The following is a 20066-nucleotide window of genomic DNA, read 5'->3' as shown; positions in this document are numbered from 1 at the left end:
ACTTACAACCTGAAGATATGTTTTATCGACTTCGTCGAAATATAACCCACATCAACAATTCTCTTGGTATATAAATTCAGTAAATTTCGATCTTTTAATAAACTTTGTAATACTTTATTTTTTTCCGACATTCCCTGTAGTGACTCCGCTGTATGTAAACAATTTACCGTGGTGTAGTTTACAAATGCGCCAATCTGATTGGCGGCTCGTTCATCAACGATTACTCATTGATATTCATCTTTAAGATTACTTACGCCATGTCTTTTGAAATTAAAATTTCTTAAGACTTGTTTGTAAATATTATCTTAAAATATCGTTATTTTCCTGTTGCGATAATTAAGGTGTCTACGAAAACAATATAGACTACACAAAAGCGTTTCTTATACGCAATGACCAGCTCTGATACGCCTTGTTGATCATTTCTTCCATAATACAGTTGTCAAACACGACACGATCAGCCTTATATTTCAGTCTAATTGCAGCCTTAATTTAATTTTACACGACATTATTACTAAGAAACCAAGCTACGAGACTACATTCATTGGCTTTGTCGCCTATTTTATTATTCCTTTGACATGAGTACGTTGGTCATATCAGTGGTGTAGTTTATAAACAGAGTGCATCCTTACGTCTTCTTTGTTTTTAATTTCCACTTGTTTACGTCTTATCTGAAGTGTTTTATGGATGATTGATTTAGAAGCCATGTGTCAAGCTGTTAAAATTTGAGTAAATGCAAGTTTACGTCTAAACACGACCTTCTACCTTCGACCACAATTAAAACATTTTCTAACCCAGCTCAACATTATCGTAAACACTACAAAGTACCACAACGTACTCAGAAACGTGTACTGGTTTTCAGAAAAAAGATATCCCATGACAACGTTTAAAATCAATGTGCAGAAAAGTCCAACGGCCGCATTATAGTTGGCATGGATTTCTAGCGTCTTGCCCTGACGATTCTTGGAGGGTCACTTAGTAGTACGTAATCCACCGTGAATCAGCATTAACGCTAAAGCAGCTTTTGTCATAACTTGGACAAAGTCAACTTACAAAATATATGTGATAGGGCCACTGAATAATAGACATACGTATATATGAAGTGCTTTCATAAAATTACCATGACGTGATAATACAACAGTGTTATTTGTCCAAAAATATTAATTAAAATCTATTGTAGCTGTAGTTTTTGCCTTAGTGATTGTTGCTGAGGCTCCCACGCAACGCTAACGGCAAATTTTTATCAAGTTTCTACGAACCAGTCTCTGACAGATATCCGTCAGAATGAAGCCGGCAAGGAGAACAGGCCTCGCCCCAGTTTGCTTCCACCCCCACCACACCCACCCACCCGATCAGTGAAGTGATCAGTGCCGCCGAATGTTCAGCCGCCAAGAGGCTGGGGCGAAAATCAAACGAGCAGGTTTGCTTGCTTCCAATCTATCCGCTGTGCTATGATGTTATTTGATCCCCTCTGTGGTGGTGACATCTTGTGACAATTTGTTCTGCTTCGTTGTTGTTATTGTTGTTTTGCGCGTTGCGCTCTTTAAGAAAGGTTCCTTTCCAACGGGATGTGAAAAGGTGTTAAAAATCCATGGCAGGAAATGGAGTAAGAAATCAACAAATAATAAGACCATAGCAACACCACAGGTGAGTCGGGATGGATAGTCTGACTGGCGCGAGATCGCAGGATGTGGCAAAAATTACTGAACCAAGGGAAGGATGAGTCCGCACTCTTGAAGCTGTGGAAAGGCTGGTACGAGAGAGGGATTGTGAATAAGCCAAACTGATTGCAGGGCTGACACTACGGCAAAGGGTTTATTTATTTGGGCCGATATTTCAACTAGTACATACAACTCTGGCCCTGAAGAAGACTAGTTACAACTCTGGCACTGAAGAAGACTAGTTTTACTGGTTGAAATATTGGCCCAAATAAATAAGCTTTTTGCTGTAGTGTCAGCCCTGCAATCAGTTTGGTTTATTTACACGTAAAGCGACGTCTGGCACGTGCATATCTACTACGAGAGATCCGGCAACGGAACGTCAGTTCAGAACAGTTTATTTTGCGTCGTATGGTCTCCTGCATCCAAAAGTCTCGTAAGGGATTGTGGCATTGTTTAGGTAGACGGGCCGATGAGTTTTCGGCATTTTCGCCTAAAAGAGTATTTCCTGAAAAACTAACTGCTGGAAAATGCACTTATTCATTGGTGCAATTTTCATTTGTCTTCCCAAACAATCCCATAATGCCTTACTCGTACCAGTGTCTTCGCAGAGGGTCGTACAAGTGTATTTTCGTGATGCGTGATTAGCTGATTTTATTTCCCATGAAACGTGAATGTAATAGATTATTCTTCGTAATCCGTGACCTGAAGGTTTTGCGTGACCCGTGAAGAGCTTGAAAACGAAATTTTCATTTCTGTGATCCGTGATTTGCTATTTTTTCTGTTCGTGAACCGTGCAAGAGACCCCCCCCCCCCCCCCCCCCCCCTGTACGACCCTCTTCGCAGTTTCTGGAGTGGGGAATTTTCATTCATAATAGAGCCGGACTCAGAATAATTTGCTGATACACAATGATCACCCGTTGCAAAGACTGAGTTAGAGACGAAGTTAGTCAGAACTAAAAATAGCTTTATAGTTAACACGTCTTCAATTCAGGCTTTTTTTTCTACATGTTAGTTCTTAGATTATTAACTGTTACTTATGTTCATGGCTACCCTGTTGTGTTTGCACAATGTAGATGGTTTAAAAAGTTGGTGTGAGTAAATATCCATTCTCAAATAATGCTTGTACAGCTCGCAGATGCAAGCCGCTGAGTTATATTAAATTTCAGTTGCTCTCCTCGTTCACTTCACACAAGGCATGAATCGTTTTTTTTGTCATTAGCCTTAATGGACACGCCAAATATTAAATTCAAATCACCATCAGCTGTCTAATTGCCAGCGTATCTTCATAATGGAACATTTTACCCACCATGATCACGGCGAGTTTCAACTTTTATACAAAAACGCATTTCAGTGAGGGCAATTTCCCTGCATGGATTCTTGACGTCCATAGCAGATAGCCTTCCAACATAAGGTTGCATAACGAGTCCGTATATAATAACTTTTATTAAAAACTGCGTCATTGCATAATGCAATTCCAGGGGTTTGATTGGCTTAGCAGCCATGGTATATGAGCCATTATACCATGCCCGAGGAATAGTGGCCATTAAATTGTCTTCTGGTGGTTTTCCGAAAGCGAAATCAACAAGATCTAGAAATATTTCTTTGTTGTTTTTAATAAAACAATTATTCCACTGGCGCTTGTTGGATATGAGAGCTATCTATCATCTCATATCCAACGCGCGCTCGTGGAATAATTGTTAAATAATCCATCAAATATTTTCGCTCGCGCGCGATTGGTCTTAACGCCTCACGTGACCGAATATAGCCCAGCTAAAACGGGGGAATATCCGATGATATTCCCCAAGTGATATTTCCCAATTACAAAAACTTCAAGGCGCTTCTATTTCACAATTAAAATTAATGTCAAGATGGGGGAACGCTTTGCTTTTGTGACAGAAGGAGAGATAAACCTGCTGGTCGATAAAGCATCAGAAAACAATATACGCTCTAAACGTTTTTGACGGTAAACTGTTCTTGAACGAAATGTTCAAATACTCAAGCTCGTTGCTACATGTTGCCGAAAAATATTTGAAGGATAATAACAACAATAGCCTCTATTTGGCTTTAAAAATATGCTCAGATAATGTCCGCGGACAAATATCTGAGCATATTTTCGCGCCAAATGGAGGCTATTATTTATATATTGGATGAGGATATGCGGACTGCGTGATGAACGGCACGCGTCTTATTATTTATACTTGTGTATATGGAATCATGGTATAAGCTTATAAAGTCCCGGTCAGTTAACTTGGTATATCCTAACGAATAGTCATCCTCATACGTGAAGTACATCATGTGTAAAACCTGACTAAGAAACCTTTTCGAATAAATTCAAGCACAGCTTGCAATTGCAGCCTCCTCGTAGGTTGATTTTGCATTTTAATTTAAAAAACTTATTTTCATTGACAATTAACAAAAATGAGCTAAGCTTAGTAAAAACTAATAATACACTTCGTGTGCTTTAAGCCTAGCTAGTTTTTATTGCATTTATTCTCCCGTCCTAAGGTGCCGGCGTGTTTTCTTATTAAAAAAACGAGCAACGCTCTCTATCTCACTTATCGAGTAGATTAAGCAGTCGTGGTCTTTGTTTTCAAAGAGTTATTAAAAAAAATAAGCTTAAAATGATAATAATGGCTGAAAACGCAGTCTTTCGCCAGGGGATAAAACGCTGACCCCCAGAATAGATCTACATGAGCACAAAAGAAACGTTATCATCTGTCTTATCAAGCTCGCTTCATACAAGCTCAGTCTATTAGTCAGGTTATATTACCTCAGTTTTTTTCACACAAAAACAACAATTCTGTACCATATGCTTTCCAAAGACCGCTGCCTAATTGATTTTATTAATATTTCTTCGGTCAACAATCCAAAAAGCCAAATTTAACCACCAATCGCTGAGAAGGTATTGCTATTTAAATTATCTACTCAAGAAGAATCTGCATTCAACCTTGGACTTTCGTGCAAAGGTTGAGGCTCCTAATTTGTATAATTAAGAAATATGTGTATTTAGAGGCGCCTCCAGGGTCTTGAAACCATCTGGCCGCACGATTTTATTTTATGATAAGTAAGACCAAGTCTTTATCTTTCCATAACTACAAGGGGATTGCTGTAGGAACTCTCACGTTTGGTTTACATGCATTTTTGTACACCCATTTTCTTGTGGTGGGTTGGTAAAAGTTTCTGTTTTTACTACTAGAAACAATTATGTGCAAACATCAAATAATATTTTAGCATAATATTTTTGGCTTGTGCTTGTCAATCAATTGCCGTGCATCAAATTCTAATTGTTGTGAGAAATTAAAGAAAGCTGTTAAAATTTTGCAATTTTTCGAGACAGAAATTCACTCTTGCCCACTAAGGTACCCCCCTAGAAACTAGAGGCAGAAGGCATTTAGGGCCCAGTCGAAATTTTTTTTTTAAGGTAAATAGACAAATAAGATTTGAAGCAAATCTATTTTGTGACCAATTTGGGTTATGAGGATCTTAGGGAGACAACCGCTTAAACAAGACAAAAATATGACAAGACTTACGCTTACTTGTTTGTGAATTTGTACCTTCTTGGAGTGAAAATGAATTTCATCCATGCCCACAAAACGAGATTCTGGTACCTCTAAGGGGTGCATTTCAAAATTTCTGACTAGCAACTCCTGGTCATTGTTTTATTAAAAATACCCCTCTCCCTCCCCCCCCCCACCCCCCACCCCAAGGATCCAGCCATGATAGAGAACGCTCCACAAGTCTATTCAATTTTCAAATAAGCCTACATTTTTAACTAACAATACTACCCCACTAAGCCATATCGTACCACTTATTGCCATCATGTAGCCGCTTTTCGCCTTTTGCTAGAACGTTCAAGTACCACCAAGTACAAGCTGTCTACGGCTCCTTATTACCGACAGCAAGCCGTTTATCAACTCTCTTGAATAAATTTCGCACTAGCTCGGAAACTGCTCGTTGATGTATTGCGTCTTTCAAATTGTCCTTGCGGCTTCCTAATAGACTAATTTCGATATATTAAAATTCGTACTTAGCTACGAGGCTTAGGGCAATCAAACAACAGAAATTACATTGAGGCTCAGAGATGAATAATTTTTTTTTATTATTCCCTAAGCCTCGTAGCCAAGCTACAATTTTAATATATCGAAATTCGGGTCTACTCAGTTCACCCAGTAAAACCCTAGTGCTGTAATGGCAGTTAGTTTTTGTTTCTAAAGAACACAGGGAACTTGTTTTGGCGGAGAAGGGGATGCGTAATCAATATTTGCGACATCTGCTCATGAAACCAATTAACGGACGCGGCCGATTCTCTATTTAAATTATTTTAAAAGTTAGTATTTGACGGTAAAAGTTGTGCGCAGGTTGCAAAGGCAAGAAAACCAACACAGTTTGAGTTTGGTGGTACTTTTCAAGATGAACCAAAGTCAATTTAACTCTTCATATGTCATCACTTCCGAAGACATCGTATTTGCCACGTTGTACTCGTTTATCGTGTTCTTCGGCGTTTTAGGAAACGCAGCCGTCATCACCATCGTGCGAAAAACACGATCAAAGCACACGACAATGGACTATCTGCTGATGAACTTGGCAGCGGCTGATCTACTTACTTTGCTATTTTGTCCCGGTTTTTACGAAGTTGCGTTGTACAATTTTCGACCAGACTCAAGTTTGATGGGAGACATCATCTGCAAGCTCTTTTTTGGAAGTGCCGTTGTTTGCATAGCATTCGATGCCTCCGTGTTGAATCTTTGTGTTATTGCGGTAGAGCGATTCATTGCCGTCGTCAAACCGTTTCACAGCCACTGGAATCTAAAAAGAAAGAAAGCGAACTTAGCTTTGGCTTTTGTTTGGATAATGGCATTCTTCTCTAGCTTTCCGGACATTTTGTGGACAAATCATAATACGGCGCAAGATGAATCCTCTCGGAGGTACCCATGCACGCGCCCATGGTCTGTGTACCAACATTCATCTGTTTTGAATGCTTACATTATCAGCCACTCACTCCTTTTAATCGTAGTGCCATCGATTGTCATTTCATTTTGTTATGTTTCTGTCTTCATATCCCTGAAGGGTAGATCAGAGGAGCCGCGGCCTGCGCCCCCCGGTGACAATCAGAACACAAGCGGACTCTTAAAACTCCTTATTTCGCTAACGGTGGCATTTTGCGTTCTTTGTCTTCCATTCGCGGCGTTCTTTCTTTATGTTGTCTCAATTGATCAAAACCAACTTGAACACCAATATTCATCTCTGCTTCTTGGTCACAGAGTCGTCAGGCTTTTAATATTTTTCAACTCGTTCGTTAATCCAGTTTTATACGCCGCTCAAAGCACAAATTACAGAGACACAATTAAAGGAAGCTGCTGCAAAATTAGCTCAAACAACGCGGGACATAGAAAGGCAGACATTAGGAGGAGGCGAGAGGAAGGCGAAAGCGCCGTGTAAGAACCAACCAGATGTCAAATAGAACTGAAACATACTTAAACTGCATATTATTCCATATAGCAACTTTAACGACAGCCAGAGAGTCGTCATTTGGGAGTACTTTATTGTTAGCGTTTCCTTTAGGAGCCAATCTGGGTTAATTGATGTGAGCAAAAGGAGTTCGTATTCATCCAAAAAATGCGGTAACCACAAAAATCTGTATAATCAAGAGTTTCCGCATATATTTATTCAATGACTTTACTATTTTACAACTAGAACAAAGATACACAGCAAATAAGTAACAGTTATTTTTCAAGGTCGCGCCGGATATTTAACAATTATCGTGCGAGATGACGCACGGAATATCTGCTGATAATTACCCGACGAGGCTGTAGGCCGAGATGGCTACAATCAGGCGATATTCCACAAGATTGAGCAATTGATAGTTATGGATTCTAATTTTCACACCTGTGGATAGGCGAAAAAATATAAGAAAAGTTGCGTTTTCAAACAAAAACGGATAAGTGGGGTTTTTATTTGGAGTTTTAAATCGAAAACGACGTTTCAAGAAAAAAATTATCATAATTTATAGACGAGAAAAAAAGATTATGCAAGCTGCAAAACGTCCCAACCTACTCTTTACTGTTGATAAATTCTAGCTAATACTGGATGTCGTTGTTCGTTCGCGGCTATGTCCCAATGGAAAACTGTATTCAATTTACGGGAACAAGACAGTTTCGGTACAATATTAAGTAAAGGTTTGGCAATAATTAATTCAGAAGCAAGTGAAAATTAACGATAAAAACGAACGACGTTTCGGAGTTGTCATGACACCATTAATTTCAAGTTCAAAACGAAACTTGAAAATAAAGGTGTCATGGCAACTCCGAAACGTCGTTCGTTTCTATCGTTACTTTTCTCTTGCTTATTTAATATACAATATTGAAATCTGAAATGAACGTGTCCAATCCAGCTTACTTTACGATGAACGATCATTGTTCATTCTAGGCTGAGTTTAAATAGGCAGATTTCGTTAAAATTCTGCTGGAGCCTTTCCTCATAGCCATCACTTTTTAATAAATCAGTTAGAACTAGCTCGTTAAATTTAAATAATAGATGGAAACTGAGGAGCCTGGGACCAACTGTTCAACAACAACCTGTATTTTCGTCAAAGCTCGATTGAACTTTGATTCAAGTTAAATAACAAATCAATATAGGTTCTTCCAAAAGATTTTTGTTCCTCAGTTTTGACGTTTGTTTACTATAAGCTTAAATAAGCGTTAAAATCTATTTTAATGGGCAGGATAAAAACCCTAGTTCCTGGGATTGAAATTGTTCTTTCCACATCAGAGTCCTTGCTCTCAACTGTCCTTCTCTTCGGTTTGATCATGAACAAAAATTGCACCATGGCCAGACAGATCAGGGCAAATCAAAATAAGCGAAAAACCTCGAGTGGTCTTTTTTCTTAAGGTGATTCAATTGAATTGCATTGTGCATCCTTACTGGGCATAATTTCCTGCGCGTGCGCGAACAGAACATGGCAGGTTTCTTTTGAAGCTACTAAAGTTCGGCGAACAAATATTTGGTCATTATATCCTAACTGACAAGTATGTTGATCCTTTATTTTCTTTTATAAATTTCAACAAACTACTACTCTCAATAATATCCCCAAATAGAAATAACATTTTTTATGTTCAGTTATCAAGTATTCTTAAGGAATCAAAATTCAAAAAATCTGTTTTTGTGGCCTATTATGTCATTGCTTTAATTTTTGGCATTTAACTGCAACTCTGCGGGTAGTGTCTGTTCTATTTATTTAAAAAAGTTAAAGTATAATAAAGCACAAAATAAAGACAACAACTTAAGGATTCTGTTTCATGTCTATAGCACTTGAAAATATTGAATGTAGCCTTAGAGGTTAAGATTTAGGCTTTAGGTTATAAGCTACTTTTCGTTGTATTTTAAGTAATAAAGCTAGCTGACAACTACGTAATAACTCTCTTGCCCGTAATATATGACCGATCACTTTATCGATGTCTGAGGAATGTTAGGTTATTTTTTATAATTAACATACCAAAGTGTTTGCTCATCCAGAAGAGTTAAAGGTGCTAAAGCAACCGACTGGATTGGTCGTCCCTTGCGTGGTCTTATTAAGAACGTATGTACCAATTAAGATGTTTCCCGTTTCCCTTAGTCTGTTAATAATAATAATAATAATAATAATAATAATAATAATAATAATAATAATAATGTGATAACTATTATTTACAAGAATAAAATCTACAAAATCTACTAGATACAGTTTGATTCTATTAAAACCTGAGTGATTTTACAGTTTGCTGTCATAAAATTGTAAAATATCCACATTTCATATATAATAATAATAATAATAATAATAATAATAATAATAATAATAATAATAATAATGTGATAACTATTATTTACAAGAATAAAATCTACAAAATCTACTAGATACAGTTTGATTCTATTAAAACCTGAGTGATTTTACAGTTTGCTGTCATAAAATTGTAAAATATCCACATTTCATATATAATAATAATAATAATAATAATAATAATAATAATATTAATAATTAATAATAATAATTAATAATAATAATAATAATGATAATAATAGTAATAACAATCTTCATACAGGGAGCCCACATCACGAAAGTGATATTCAGTGGGGCCCTGTAGATTGAGAAGAAGAAGAAAAAACTACGTTACGTTTTAAAAACTTACAAATGATTTAAAAATTACAAATATTTTAAAAGTAGAAATTACAAAGACAGCAATAAACATGGACCAAAAAAATATTTAAGAGGGGCAATAATTTTTGTTGTCCTTCACATTTTTCCTAGAGAGACCCTTTCGAAAGATTTTTTGTTTTCGAGAATTCAAGAACAACTGAAATGCCAAGATCGAGTCGCCATGATCAGGGTCTCTCCTGCCAAAATCAGAGAGAGTTCTAGAATGGCGCTTACGGCGAACGTGAGATTCGCATTTATGTTTTCTTGAAGAAATGAATACCTAGATGAGAAAAGTCCAAAATAATTCTGGCGCTTCATGCTCACGCAAAACTACCCAATTTTACTGAGAAACTGAAAACAGCGAGCGACACATGAAGGATGAACATGGTTGTCAGGTGGTTATTCCTGCCGTTTGCCAAAAAATTTCTTAGCATCTATCATAAAAACTTCACTTTGTTTTAACAGCCGCTGGTGTTTAGATATTCTTTATCTCCATCAAACAAAAGCTTCAGTTGCATTTTTTCCACCTAAACGACAAATCCTCTTCAGTCCTTCCCTGTAATTTGAACTTTGTGCCGCGTAAAGAAGAGGGTTGATAAAAGAGTTCATGATGAGAAGAAAACGAACTGATCTGTGCACAAGGTGAAGTGAGTTGTAGCTTTGGGATAATGTATTCTGTGAAATAAAACAGATGTACAGGAAAAACACTGCAAAAGGCAAACAACAAATGACAAAGGCGACCGCCAGTGACACAAGCAATTTAAGGAGGCGCTTCTTGGACTGGGCTTCAGTTTCATTACTTGGATTGTCACTACAAATATTTCTCTTGAAGTATAATCCGTAGCAAATCTTCAAGTAGCAGAACAAGATTACAGCTGTAGGCGTTATCATAAACAAAAAGCAAAACGCGATTATGTAAGTCTTTTTTAACCCACCAAGCTTATCAAGAGTCCACGGTCGATTGCATGGATATTTTGTAGCATCTTCAATGTAATTGTTAGATAAAATTCCTGGTAAGCAGACAAGCAAGGCTAGTATCCAAGTGGCTGCGATGGCGTAGCCGACATTTTCTTTCCTGAGTCTTGCGTTTGTATGAAATGGTTTAACGAGGGAGAAATAGCGTTCAACGGCAACAACAACTAGCATGAAGATCGACTCAAGCACGGTAATAGATAGAATTGCGTTTCCCGCAAACACCTTGCAAATAAAATCTCCGAGAGCTTGGTTAAGTTTTATGTTATGTAAAGCAAAGTCGTAGAATCCAGGACAAAATAACAATGATAGTAAATCCGCCACAGCCAAGTTCATCAGCAGATAGTTGGTCGTCGTGTGCATGGATGGCGTTTTTCGTACGATGGTGATAACGATGCTGTTTCCTATGACTCCGAAGAAGATAATGATCGAGTACAATGTGGCAAAAATAACATCTTCAGACGTGATGTATTTAGCTGAGTCGCTGAAGGTTTCTGAGAAATTGGTAGAATTCTTCGGGCTGATAACCATCCTCTATGAACAGTAAAAGCTGGAAGCACTATGAAGCTGAAACAGTGCTGATCTCGACAGTTTAATTTCAATATTGGCAGGTTCAATTTCGTAAACAGCTGTCTCCTCAAAACATATCCAAGAAGGATTTTTAAAACAGCCTTGTCCTCTCAAGAACTGTCAACTGATTATGAAGCAACTGTTCCCTTTCTGTCGATGCTTTGTTCATTAGTTTCCACTTTGCATAACGTTATTGTATTATTAGGACCTATTAGGCGCGTGATCCAGCTGTGTCAGTACACATTGTATTATGTTTCTGTTTCAGTCCTAAATGCGCCAAAATAGACTTCTATTTGCATAAAACATGACGATCGATTACCAGCATTATACCACAAGTCTAACTGCGTTACCAAAAGAGTCGAGATCTGGTAGGTCTTCACTATTTTTTCGTCCATTTCTGGGGAAACTTTGTTAAAACTAAGCGACGGAAAACGAGTTTGTCTGATTTGCACACGTCATCTTATGCCGGAAGCTCGGCCGTGCGTATGTCGAGAAACTGATGTACCATTATGACGCCAATAGAAATTAGATAGGAAAACACGCCCGCTATGTTATTTTAAGATAATTAAAAATTATCACGCAAAATCGATCACGTTCTTCAATCTGATTGCTTTTTCATCTTGACACTTCTGTCCTTCTATATACGTGGTTTCTTCTATCGATGTGAAATTAAAAAAGTTTCGATATAACGCGCGCTCTGATTGGTTGAAACAGCGTGCTTTATCAGAGTACAGATTCACGGAGCAATGGTGTCACGCCATCAGCCCGTATGTAAAAGGCCTGGTCTTCTCTCTCGTTTTTTTTTTCTTTATTATTATTATTATTATTATTATTATTATTATTATTATTATTATTATTATTGAGTTTTTTTTTACCAAGACGTCTTATATAACCTAGAAAACGAAAACGAGCTCTTAGCTTCAATGGAAAACGTGCGTAACAGTACAAACAACACGGGGTCAGCACGGTGATTGAAAGTGAAGTTTCCGAAGAAGTAAGCGATGAAATCACAGAGCCAAGCAGAAACATAAACAAACAGAGATTTGCAAACATGTCCACTGCCGAAATTTACAAAATTAGAGTGAAGGCAGAGACGAAAAACACCAAAGATAACATAAAACGGGCAGTTCAAGTTTTTGAACGAAAGATGTAAAAATGTCATAAGCTTATAAGTACAGTGTTAAAAAATACGGTCAACGCTCGTTAGCTATAATTATTTTCGTGCAAAACTAGGAGTAATAAACGATTATTGAGTGCTTTCGAATGTTTGTCATGGGTATCGAGGTTGGCCATATTTGACCTTGAGCAGGCAGCCTGCCTAGCATTTTTTTTTTTTCGTTTCGTTTTTAACCAAGGGCACAAGGGATATCTTTTTGTGACGTCAGTTGAATTTGAAGTGTCTGTGTGAATTAGTTTTGTCCATTGTATATCTAATTCTTGACCGATTAGCCAATTACGATTGTTATGTGGCTCTGACGATAACTGTGTTTGCGACTTGTAACATGATTGCATGACCACAACGGGTCGTTTCGCACAATGGCCACCAAGTACAACGATTCAGTCTCTTTAGGAGCCCACTAATGGGCTCCTGGTCTCTTCAGTTTGTATTTGTGACCGCAATAGGTCAGAGTACAGTGACTCAAATGATCAACTAGTTTGTTTTCTAGCGAACTCGCTCTCATCGATGGAATTTCACAGGGCGATAGCACGCGCCATATTCGCTTCTTTGTAGCTGGAATCCCGGGGGGAGGGGTACTCCCTTATATGGGCTATATAGGTATGTGCGGCGCCAAATAGTATGTTTTTTCAGCCGCTTTGGTCATAAATAGGGTATCAATTTTAGCCTCTTTGCCGCCATTTTGGTAATAAATAGGGTATAAATTTTTCCACTCTAGTCTTGATTCGTTTTTTGTTTTGTTTTTTTTTATGAAGAAGCTACTTCTTCATCATGATGTTTACAGCAACTGTGTACGTGCCGCAACAATCTCGTACCCAGAGTCCTCAGGCTTTTTGGTCAGCGGGGCGGCGCCAGGAGAGACTCTGGGATAATGGAAAAATATAATTTTTTGATTGGTCGTCTGCATAACAATGGAAGACAGGAAGTCCGTTGGTCATTTGCGGAAGTTAACCAAACCGGAAACCCCCCGAACCAACTTCCCTGTTTTGGAGGGAGATTTGAACTGTCAAACTCGGAGCTTTGTAATTTTTATGTGTGTCGCGGTTTTTTTTTTCTATCGCCTCCATTTACCCCTTGCTTATAATTAAAGCACACCAAAAATTAGAAACACTCCAATTCAAAGACGGGTTTTGAATTATGTCATTGTCAGTGCAACAATCAGGCTAGCCGACGAAACATCAGTCGTTTTAGAGTGGGAAGTTGCACTACTGCCATACGATGGTTAAACACGGCAAAATGCAAGCAGCTACTTACCTTGTTGTGGATGAAAATTTGGAGATGAAGAGATCTGTTGTGGAGCGAAGTCCATCTCAGGTTGCCGTTTCCCCTTCGGTTTTGCCACAAGGGAAACGCTGAAGACATCTCCACGATGATCAAACGCCGCACACGAGAGCAAAAGTTTCACTTTTTTTCAGTCACGGCCCATCTTGCCAAAGCTGGCTAACCACTCAGAAAAAAATTCCTTTTTAGAAGCGGAGGTAATCTATTTTATTTTCAGCATTATAATGGTGTGTGGAACATTTTCTCAAATGTTGAGAGATTTTGTTTTGAGTGTAAACGTTTAAAAATGTGAAAGGCCGTTGTTTTATAGGTTACCTTAAGATGAAAGTTAAGTCTCAAATGTAATAGCCAGTACATACAGATTTACAGTAGAGGGGCAGTTGAGAATAAAGATTTGTCAAAGTCAACACATTGTGACAGTGAAGTAGCCACGCAACTTGACCTGTTCAAGAACAGGTGTAGATAATACTGAAGAAAGCTGGTCGTCCAAATGCAGATATACTTTAAAAATATTTACATTTATTTATTTCCCAACGTACAGAGACAAACAAATAAAAGAAAGGTATAAGTGGAGAGGAGGCTAAGAAACCATGGGGCTTATGAATATTAAGCCTCCTCAATCTTAAAATACAAAAGTTATAATATTGCTTTGAGTGTTTATATAACCAAACATATAATGCACTCTGAGTTTAAAATTAAGACGGCAAAAATTTAAAGATAACGATGGTTTAATTGTACTCTGTTAAAGGCTGTATATTAATATGTAAGTAAAAATGATCTAACTTTTTTAAAATGTTCCTTTTTTCCCTTCATCTGATCACGACAAAAACATGCAAAAACTCCATTGAAGAAGGATGAGACAAGGAAACCGTGGGTTCCCTTGCAGACAGATATTCCTGTTGAGATTTCCAAAGCAATTTTTTTGCTATTGCAAAGTGTGAAATCATGCCTTAAGTACCAGTTGTTGGAAAAAAATAGATGAGCAGTGCTGTGACCCTCTGTGTTATATGTCATAAAGAAGAACACCAAGTCTTCCCTTGAAGGGTTCAATTGGGACACAATTATTATTGAGGATATACAGGAGGTCTCTGCTCGATTTCATTCTACTGCAAGTGTACCTATTGTACATGAACATGGGAGCTAAGTACCCCCCGTTTGTGTGACATATAACCAGATGATGTTTGCAGAGCCTCGTACAGAAAGTGACCTGTTTCATCATATATCCTTGGTATCAAACACTCCACTTGTAATTGGGAGATTAACTAACGTAATTATTTTGGCAACCCTTCCTATCATTTCTTCATGTAATTGTTAAAACAAGTTTAACACAAAGGACACTAAAATCAATCACCCACCTTAAAAAACGTTTCCCTTTTTAATATTACTCATTTAAACAACAAAAATATTAAATATTTGCCACAATGATGATAATAATAACAATCATTATTATTATTATTATTATTATTATTATTATTATTATTATTATTATTATTATTATTATTATTATTATTATTATTATTGTTATTAAGGAGAGGGTGCAGTCCAGCCGCTTGGCGTTGGTGAAGTAATACGGAGGATAATTGGGAAGTGGGTGATGAGAGTAACACAACCCAATGTCGTCAAAGCAAGCGGCTCACTGCAGGTGTGCGCAGGCCATAAAAGTGGGAGTGAGGCTGTTATTCATTCATGCAATGCACAATATTTTTGACGCAAATGGAACAGACGCTGTTCTTCTTGTTGATGCCTCTAATGCCCTAAACAGTTCTGCTGCAGATGCAGCTCATTAGACTTGGCCCAGTCCCACCAAACATTATGCAATATGCTGGATGACCTAGATTGCGGCATGATAGACCATTAGAGTCCAAGAAGGGCTTGAACTAAGAGTCAATAGTTTTTTTATTTTTGGGTCGTAGCTAACATTATTGTCAAGGGACAACAAATTCCCACAAGCACTGGATAATTTACACAGGTCACTACTTTTGAAAGGGTGTCCAGCAAAGGTCTCAACAACACTGTGCCAATCATTCAGGATATTGGGGAGTTTGACAATAAAAATTATCTGTTGTCAACACGAGAGCAGCAAGATCAGAGAAGAGATTATATTATACTACTCAGCAAAGTGTTGGTTGAGTACTTCCCTTGCCTGAAGTCAATAATTAAAAGTGTGATACCAAATCAGATCACCATCCAGTACTGAAAAGAAATGGCAAATCCTTCAGAAATTATCAATTTACCAGTTGTACCCTTTAATCAAAATAAATTAGGTAATGTGTGTCAGTACCTGAGCTATCTGACTCAGCTCTTAGTTAAAGAGTACACTTCACAACCAAATGAAGTTGGGCCCCACCAATTTATGTAAATTAATTATATAAACACAAATTCTCCAATCTATTGACCCCTTCCCTGTGCTTCCTATAGTACACACCCAAAAATATGAGAACTCACATAAGATAGTTTTAATTTTACCCTGATTAAATGTACAAGGAAGAGTACTGAGGAGATTATATACATGGTATAGAAATTGACTAAGTGAAATATCATAGTCAGGATACCGACAGTCTCTCGACAATCACATTATAACTAATTTACTGATGAGAGGTGATGACCACTGCCTATACAGTTCTCGTGTAAATACTCTGTGGTTAGGCAGAAAAGTTAACAAACCTCAACACAACTCACTGTCCTTATTTTCATAGCCTTTGCCAGGAAAAACTTTGGTACTACGTAGTATTGGGATTTGAATTGAATAAACCAAACATGCATTGGAATGCATTTAAAACACTGTTAAAAAATTATTACTACTTCATTTTATTTCTAGATATATAGTATACCTGGGAGCAACTCTACAGCACTAACACCCTGCAAGATGTGAGCACTCTCTATCAGATTCGTCAGAAGTTTAGTCTGAAATGTCAGCTGTCTCCTCTCCCTAACCCACAGGGGGCGCGTCCCCTGTGGGTTAGGGAGAAGAGACGGCTGACATTTCAGACTATCAGAAGCTTGGCAAAAGGAATGTCTATCTAGAAAGAAAAACTTCAAAGCTTCTCATGACATGACATTCAGGACAGATGTATAAAAATGTGCTGATGTCTAAATTGTGCTAGCTTGCAATTGAACAGATATAACATTCTAATTATATACACTTTAAGAAAAGCGTGCACACAATTCATTCTATTGCAATTAAAAAAGGGGCAAAAAAAACTTTACAACAGTAAATATCAAGAGGTGATTTAAATTGTCAAATGATAACTTACACTATGTGTTCATTGAAGGAATAATTTATACTGAGACATAACTTAAGACGTAATTTAAACATAAATTCAACACGCAGTCAGCTGCACAGTTCTGTGAGAGGAGAAGTGATGGTTCCTTTTTATTTGTAAGTATAAAAAGTAATAAAGAAATAATTATGTTATTTACTTGTCTGTACGTGTTGTAGCAATGTCGAATTAAGTCCACCGTTCGCTCGCTCTTACAGGATAAAAAGTCCAGTTGCTTTGATCCGCTCTTACGCGAAAAAAATCCAGTTCCTTCGATCGCGTGTAAGAATCAACTTTCGCTTTCTCGAACACTATCAAGGCCCGATAAAACCTTCAGGCCCGAAAACATCAACACGACTGCCATTTTGGGGCATTTGACTTCCGTTTTAATCTTAAGCATGCGCACAAAGACCGGAATCCCACGTTTTCTCAATCTCGTTCCCAGAGCCCTCGTTACCCTTGACAAGGGTAACGAGGGCTCTGGGAACGAGATTGACGTTTTCTGGGATAAGAAATTCCATTATCCCAGAGTCTCTCCTGGCGCCGCCCCGCTGACCAAAAAGCGTGAGGACTCTGGGTACGAGATTGGTGCCGCAACGGCTTGTCATGCGCTCCGGTCACGGGCTGAACTCCAAGGGGTTTTTGAACTGAATTTGACCAGACACTATCAGGTCATAAATAGGGTATCAAATTTTTGGTCAGGTCATAAATAGGGTAGGGAAAATTGCAGATTTTGGTCATAAATAGGGTAAGGGTTTTGGGGGGCGGGCCGCACATCCCTATCCATTTTTTTTGGGAGTTCCCCCCGGGGGCTGGAATAAAGGGCTTTCCAGTAAACAAGTTCCTGATCAAGCTTCGTTATATTAGAGCTATGAAATTTCCAAAAAACATTGCAGTTAACTTGCAAAAATAATTGAGATTAAACTTACGAATAGAGCAGAGGTTAGAACACACGAAAACGGTGGCTTCAAAGGGACACTTCTTTCCACGGAACACTTCTTTTCAAGTGGGAAAAACAACGTGCGCGCGCATCTTGCTGTACAAGTCTATGACGTAGGGAAAAAACGTGCGCGATCACCTTGCTGGACGAGGCTATCACGTATTTCCGTATCCGGTACTTGACCCAAACACAAAGTCGAGCTCTGTCTCCTAAATGTTTGTGCTCAGGCCTCTAGAGGTTGAGTTTAGATTGCGTTCTCCTAACGTCGAACGCAAAAATCAAACAAAAAATTGAGAAAATTGAAAAATTAATTAGCTAGCGAATACACACATATATAAACTTACAAGATCCTAACATTTTTCGTGCAAGTTCCATCATGGCAGATCGTGGCCATCTCCGCTCACCGCAGTGAAGCAAACCTCAGAAATTACAACGCTCACCCTTCGAGTGAACAACTGACGGCTTGTTCAAATGTCATCTCCGGAGCATTGAGTGGGAGGCCACAGCAGTCACAGCAGCCCTTTTCCTAACGGTGCCAACAGTTCTAGCAATCCTCTTGCTCCCGTGAATTCGACTGTTGTTCATTCTCAAAACACAGCGCAGCAGTTGGTTTAATACCAACCGCAAGCTTTTAAAAGCAGTTTGTTTTCGAATTGCCATGTTAATAACGTCCAGATTTTCATGAGCAAATCCACCGGATTTCACTGAACATTTTACCGTTTCCATCCTGATTTTAAAATGGAAAAACTATGAAGAAGCACTTGCGTTACATTTGGACTGTGCAAAGTTTGTTAACTTAGATGGGTTGCTTTGACATGTTTGACAGCTTTCGTCTTGTTCAACCAATCAAATCATTTGAACTATTCTAACAAGGATTGTGATTGGCTTAATTTATCGTGCTTTATCAGAGTACAGATGAACGCTGACGCCACTTCTGTTAGTTTGTAAAATGAAGTTTGTTTTGAAAATAGGGTAAATGCGTGGGGAAATAGAAGGATTCTTTATCATAAAACAAATAAAGAAGCCTCGACTGTGCTCTGTTCTGTTGTAAAGCACTTAGGAAGCGGCTAGTGCAGGCTCGTGCCCAGTCGCTATTTACGTGTTTTGTGGGGTGAGAAGATTGGATACGAGGATGGATTGAGGCGCGCGGGGTGTCATGGAAAGAGGCGAAGGAAAAACAGCGACTGGCAGATTTCGATCCAATATGGCGTTCGTCAGATGAATGATTTCTTTTTTGTTGGCTTTTAATATCGTGCTGCCGTAATGGCTTCTTCGCGGGAAGACGAAATATGACTGTGATACCAACCTTCGATCCACAATTCACTGAAAGAACTGTCCAAATCACCCACATCGTCTTCCTGCGAATGTTCCCGCGAAGAAGCCATTACGGCAGCACGACATTACAAGCCAACAAAAAGGAAATCACTCATCGGACGAACGCTTTAGCTCGTTAAATACCAAACTAGACCCACAGTGAATTTTGACTGCAAGAAATGTCTAAAATTACTCCGTTTTCTTGAAAAAGAGCACTGCACGATTGCACGTATCTGTCAAACGAAATCTGCCAGTCGCTATTTTTCCTTTGCCTCTTCCCATGACACCCCGCGCGCCTCAATCCATCTTCGTATCCAATCTTCTCACCCCACAAAACAGCGACTGGGTACGAGTCTGCGGCTAGTGCACTTAAGAAGTAGGGAGAAACACTCGACTACGTCTCGCGTTTCCTCCTACACTTCTTTTGTGCTCCAGCCGCTTCCTGCATGCTTTACAACAGAACAGAGCACAGTCGAGGTTTTTTTATTTGTTAAATAAACACACATTTTTTTATAGTGTTGACTCTCTGTTCAAAGTTTTGTAAAAATTTTGGCTTGGCAATCTGAAGTATTCAACAGAGTGTGTAATACAGTGCGCGCACTTTGGCCACCACTGACAACAAAACTTTAACGGTGGCTTTCTTCTTTTCCAGAAAATTGAAATCATAGATTTTTTTTCTGAATATCATTCATTCATTCATTCATTCATTCATTCATTCATTCAT

The 20066-nt window shown here is 38.4% G+C and overlaps 3 protein-coding genes across 3 annotated transcripts in view; 1 reads left to right on the top strand and 2 right to left on the bottom strand.

Annotated features, from left to right (window-relative positions):
- The first annotated feature begins 5917 nt into the window (after window positions 1–5917).
- LOC146461926 (QRFP-like peptide receptor) lies at window positions 5918–9306 on the top strand. Its single transcript, XM_085086356.1, has one exon. The coding sequence runs from the start codon at window positions 6069–6071 to the stop codon at window positions 7095–7097; it is 1029 nt and encodes a 342-aa protein (XP_084942482.1). The 5' UTR covers window positions 5918–6068; the 3' UTR covers window positions 7098–9306.
- A 489-nt stretch (window positions 9307–9795) lies between these two features.
- LOC146461922 (neuropeptide Y receptor type 1-like) overlaps window positions 9796–20066 on the bottom strand; it is a 32356-nt gene continuing 22085 nt past the window's right edge. The window contains exon 2 of the mRNA XM_085086355.1: window positions 9796–10262. The gene's annotated coding sequence lies outside the window, so the exon portion shown is untranslated. The remainder of the gene's footprint in view (window positions 10263–20066) is intronic.
- Window positions 10256–12047, bottom strand: LOC146461925 (tachykinin-like peptides receptor 86C). The gene has a single exon (XM_085086358.1). The coding sequence runs from the start codon at window positions 11329–11331 to the stop codon at window positions 10324–10326; it is 1008 nt and encodes a 335-aa protein (XP_084942484.1). The 5' UTR covers window positions 11332–12047; the 3' UTR covers window positions 10256–10323.

Source organism: Pavona decussata, unplaced genomic scaffold (assembly GCF_977016875.1).
Source record: "Pavona decussata unplaced genomic scaffold, jaPavDecu1.1 SCAFFOLD_193, whole genome shotgun sequence".
NCBI lineage: Eukaryota > Metazoa > Cnidaria > Anthozoa > Scleractinia > Agariciidae > Pavona > Pavona decussata.
This window is presented reverse-complemented; position numbering and strand designations above follow the sequence as displayed.

Bases quoted from the DNA above. Each gene is read 5' to 3' on its own strand.
- LOC146461926 (XM_085086356.1), top strand. From the start codon at position 6,069: ATGAACCAAAGTCAATTTAACTCTTCATATGTCATCACTTCCGAAGAC.
- LOC146461925 (XM_085086358.1), bottom strand. From the start codon at position 11,331: ATGGTTATCAGCCCGAAGAATTCTACCAATTTCTCAGAAACCTTCAGC.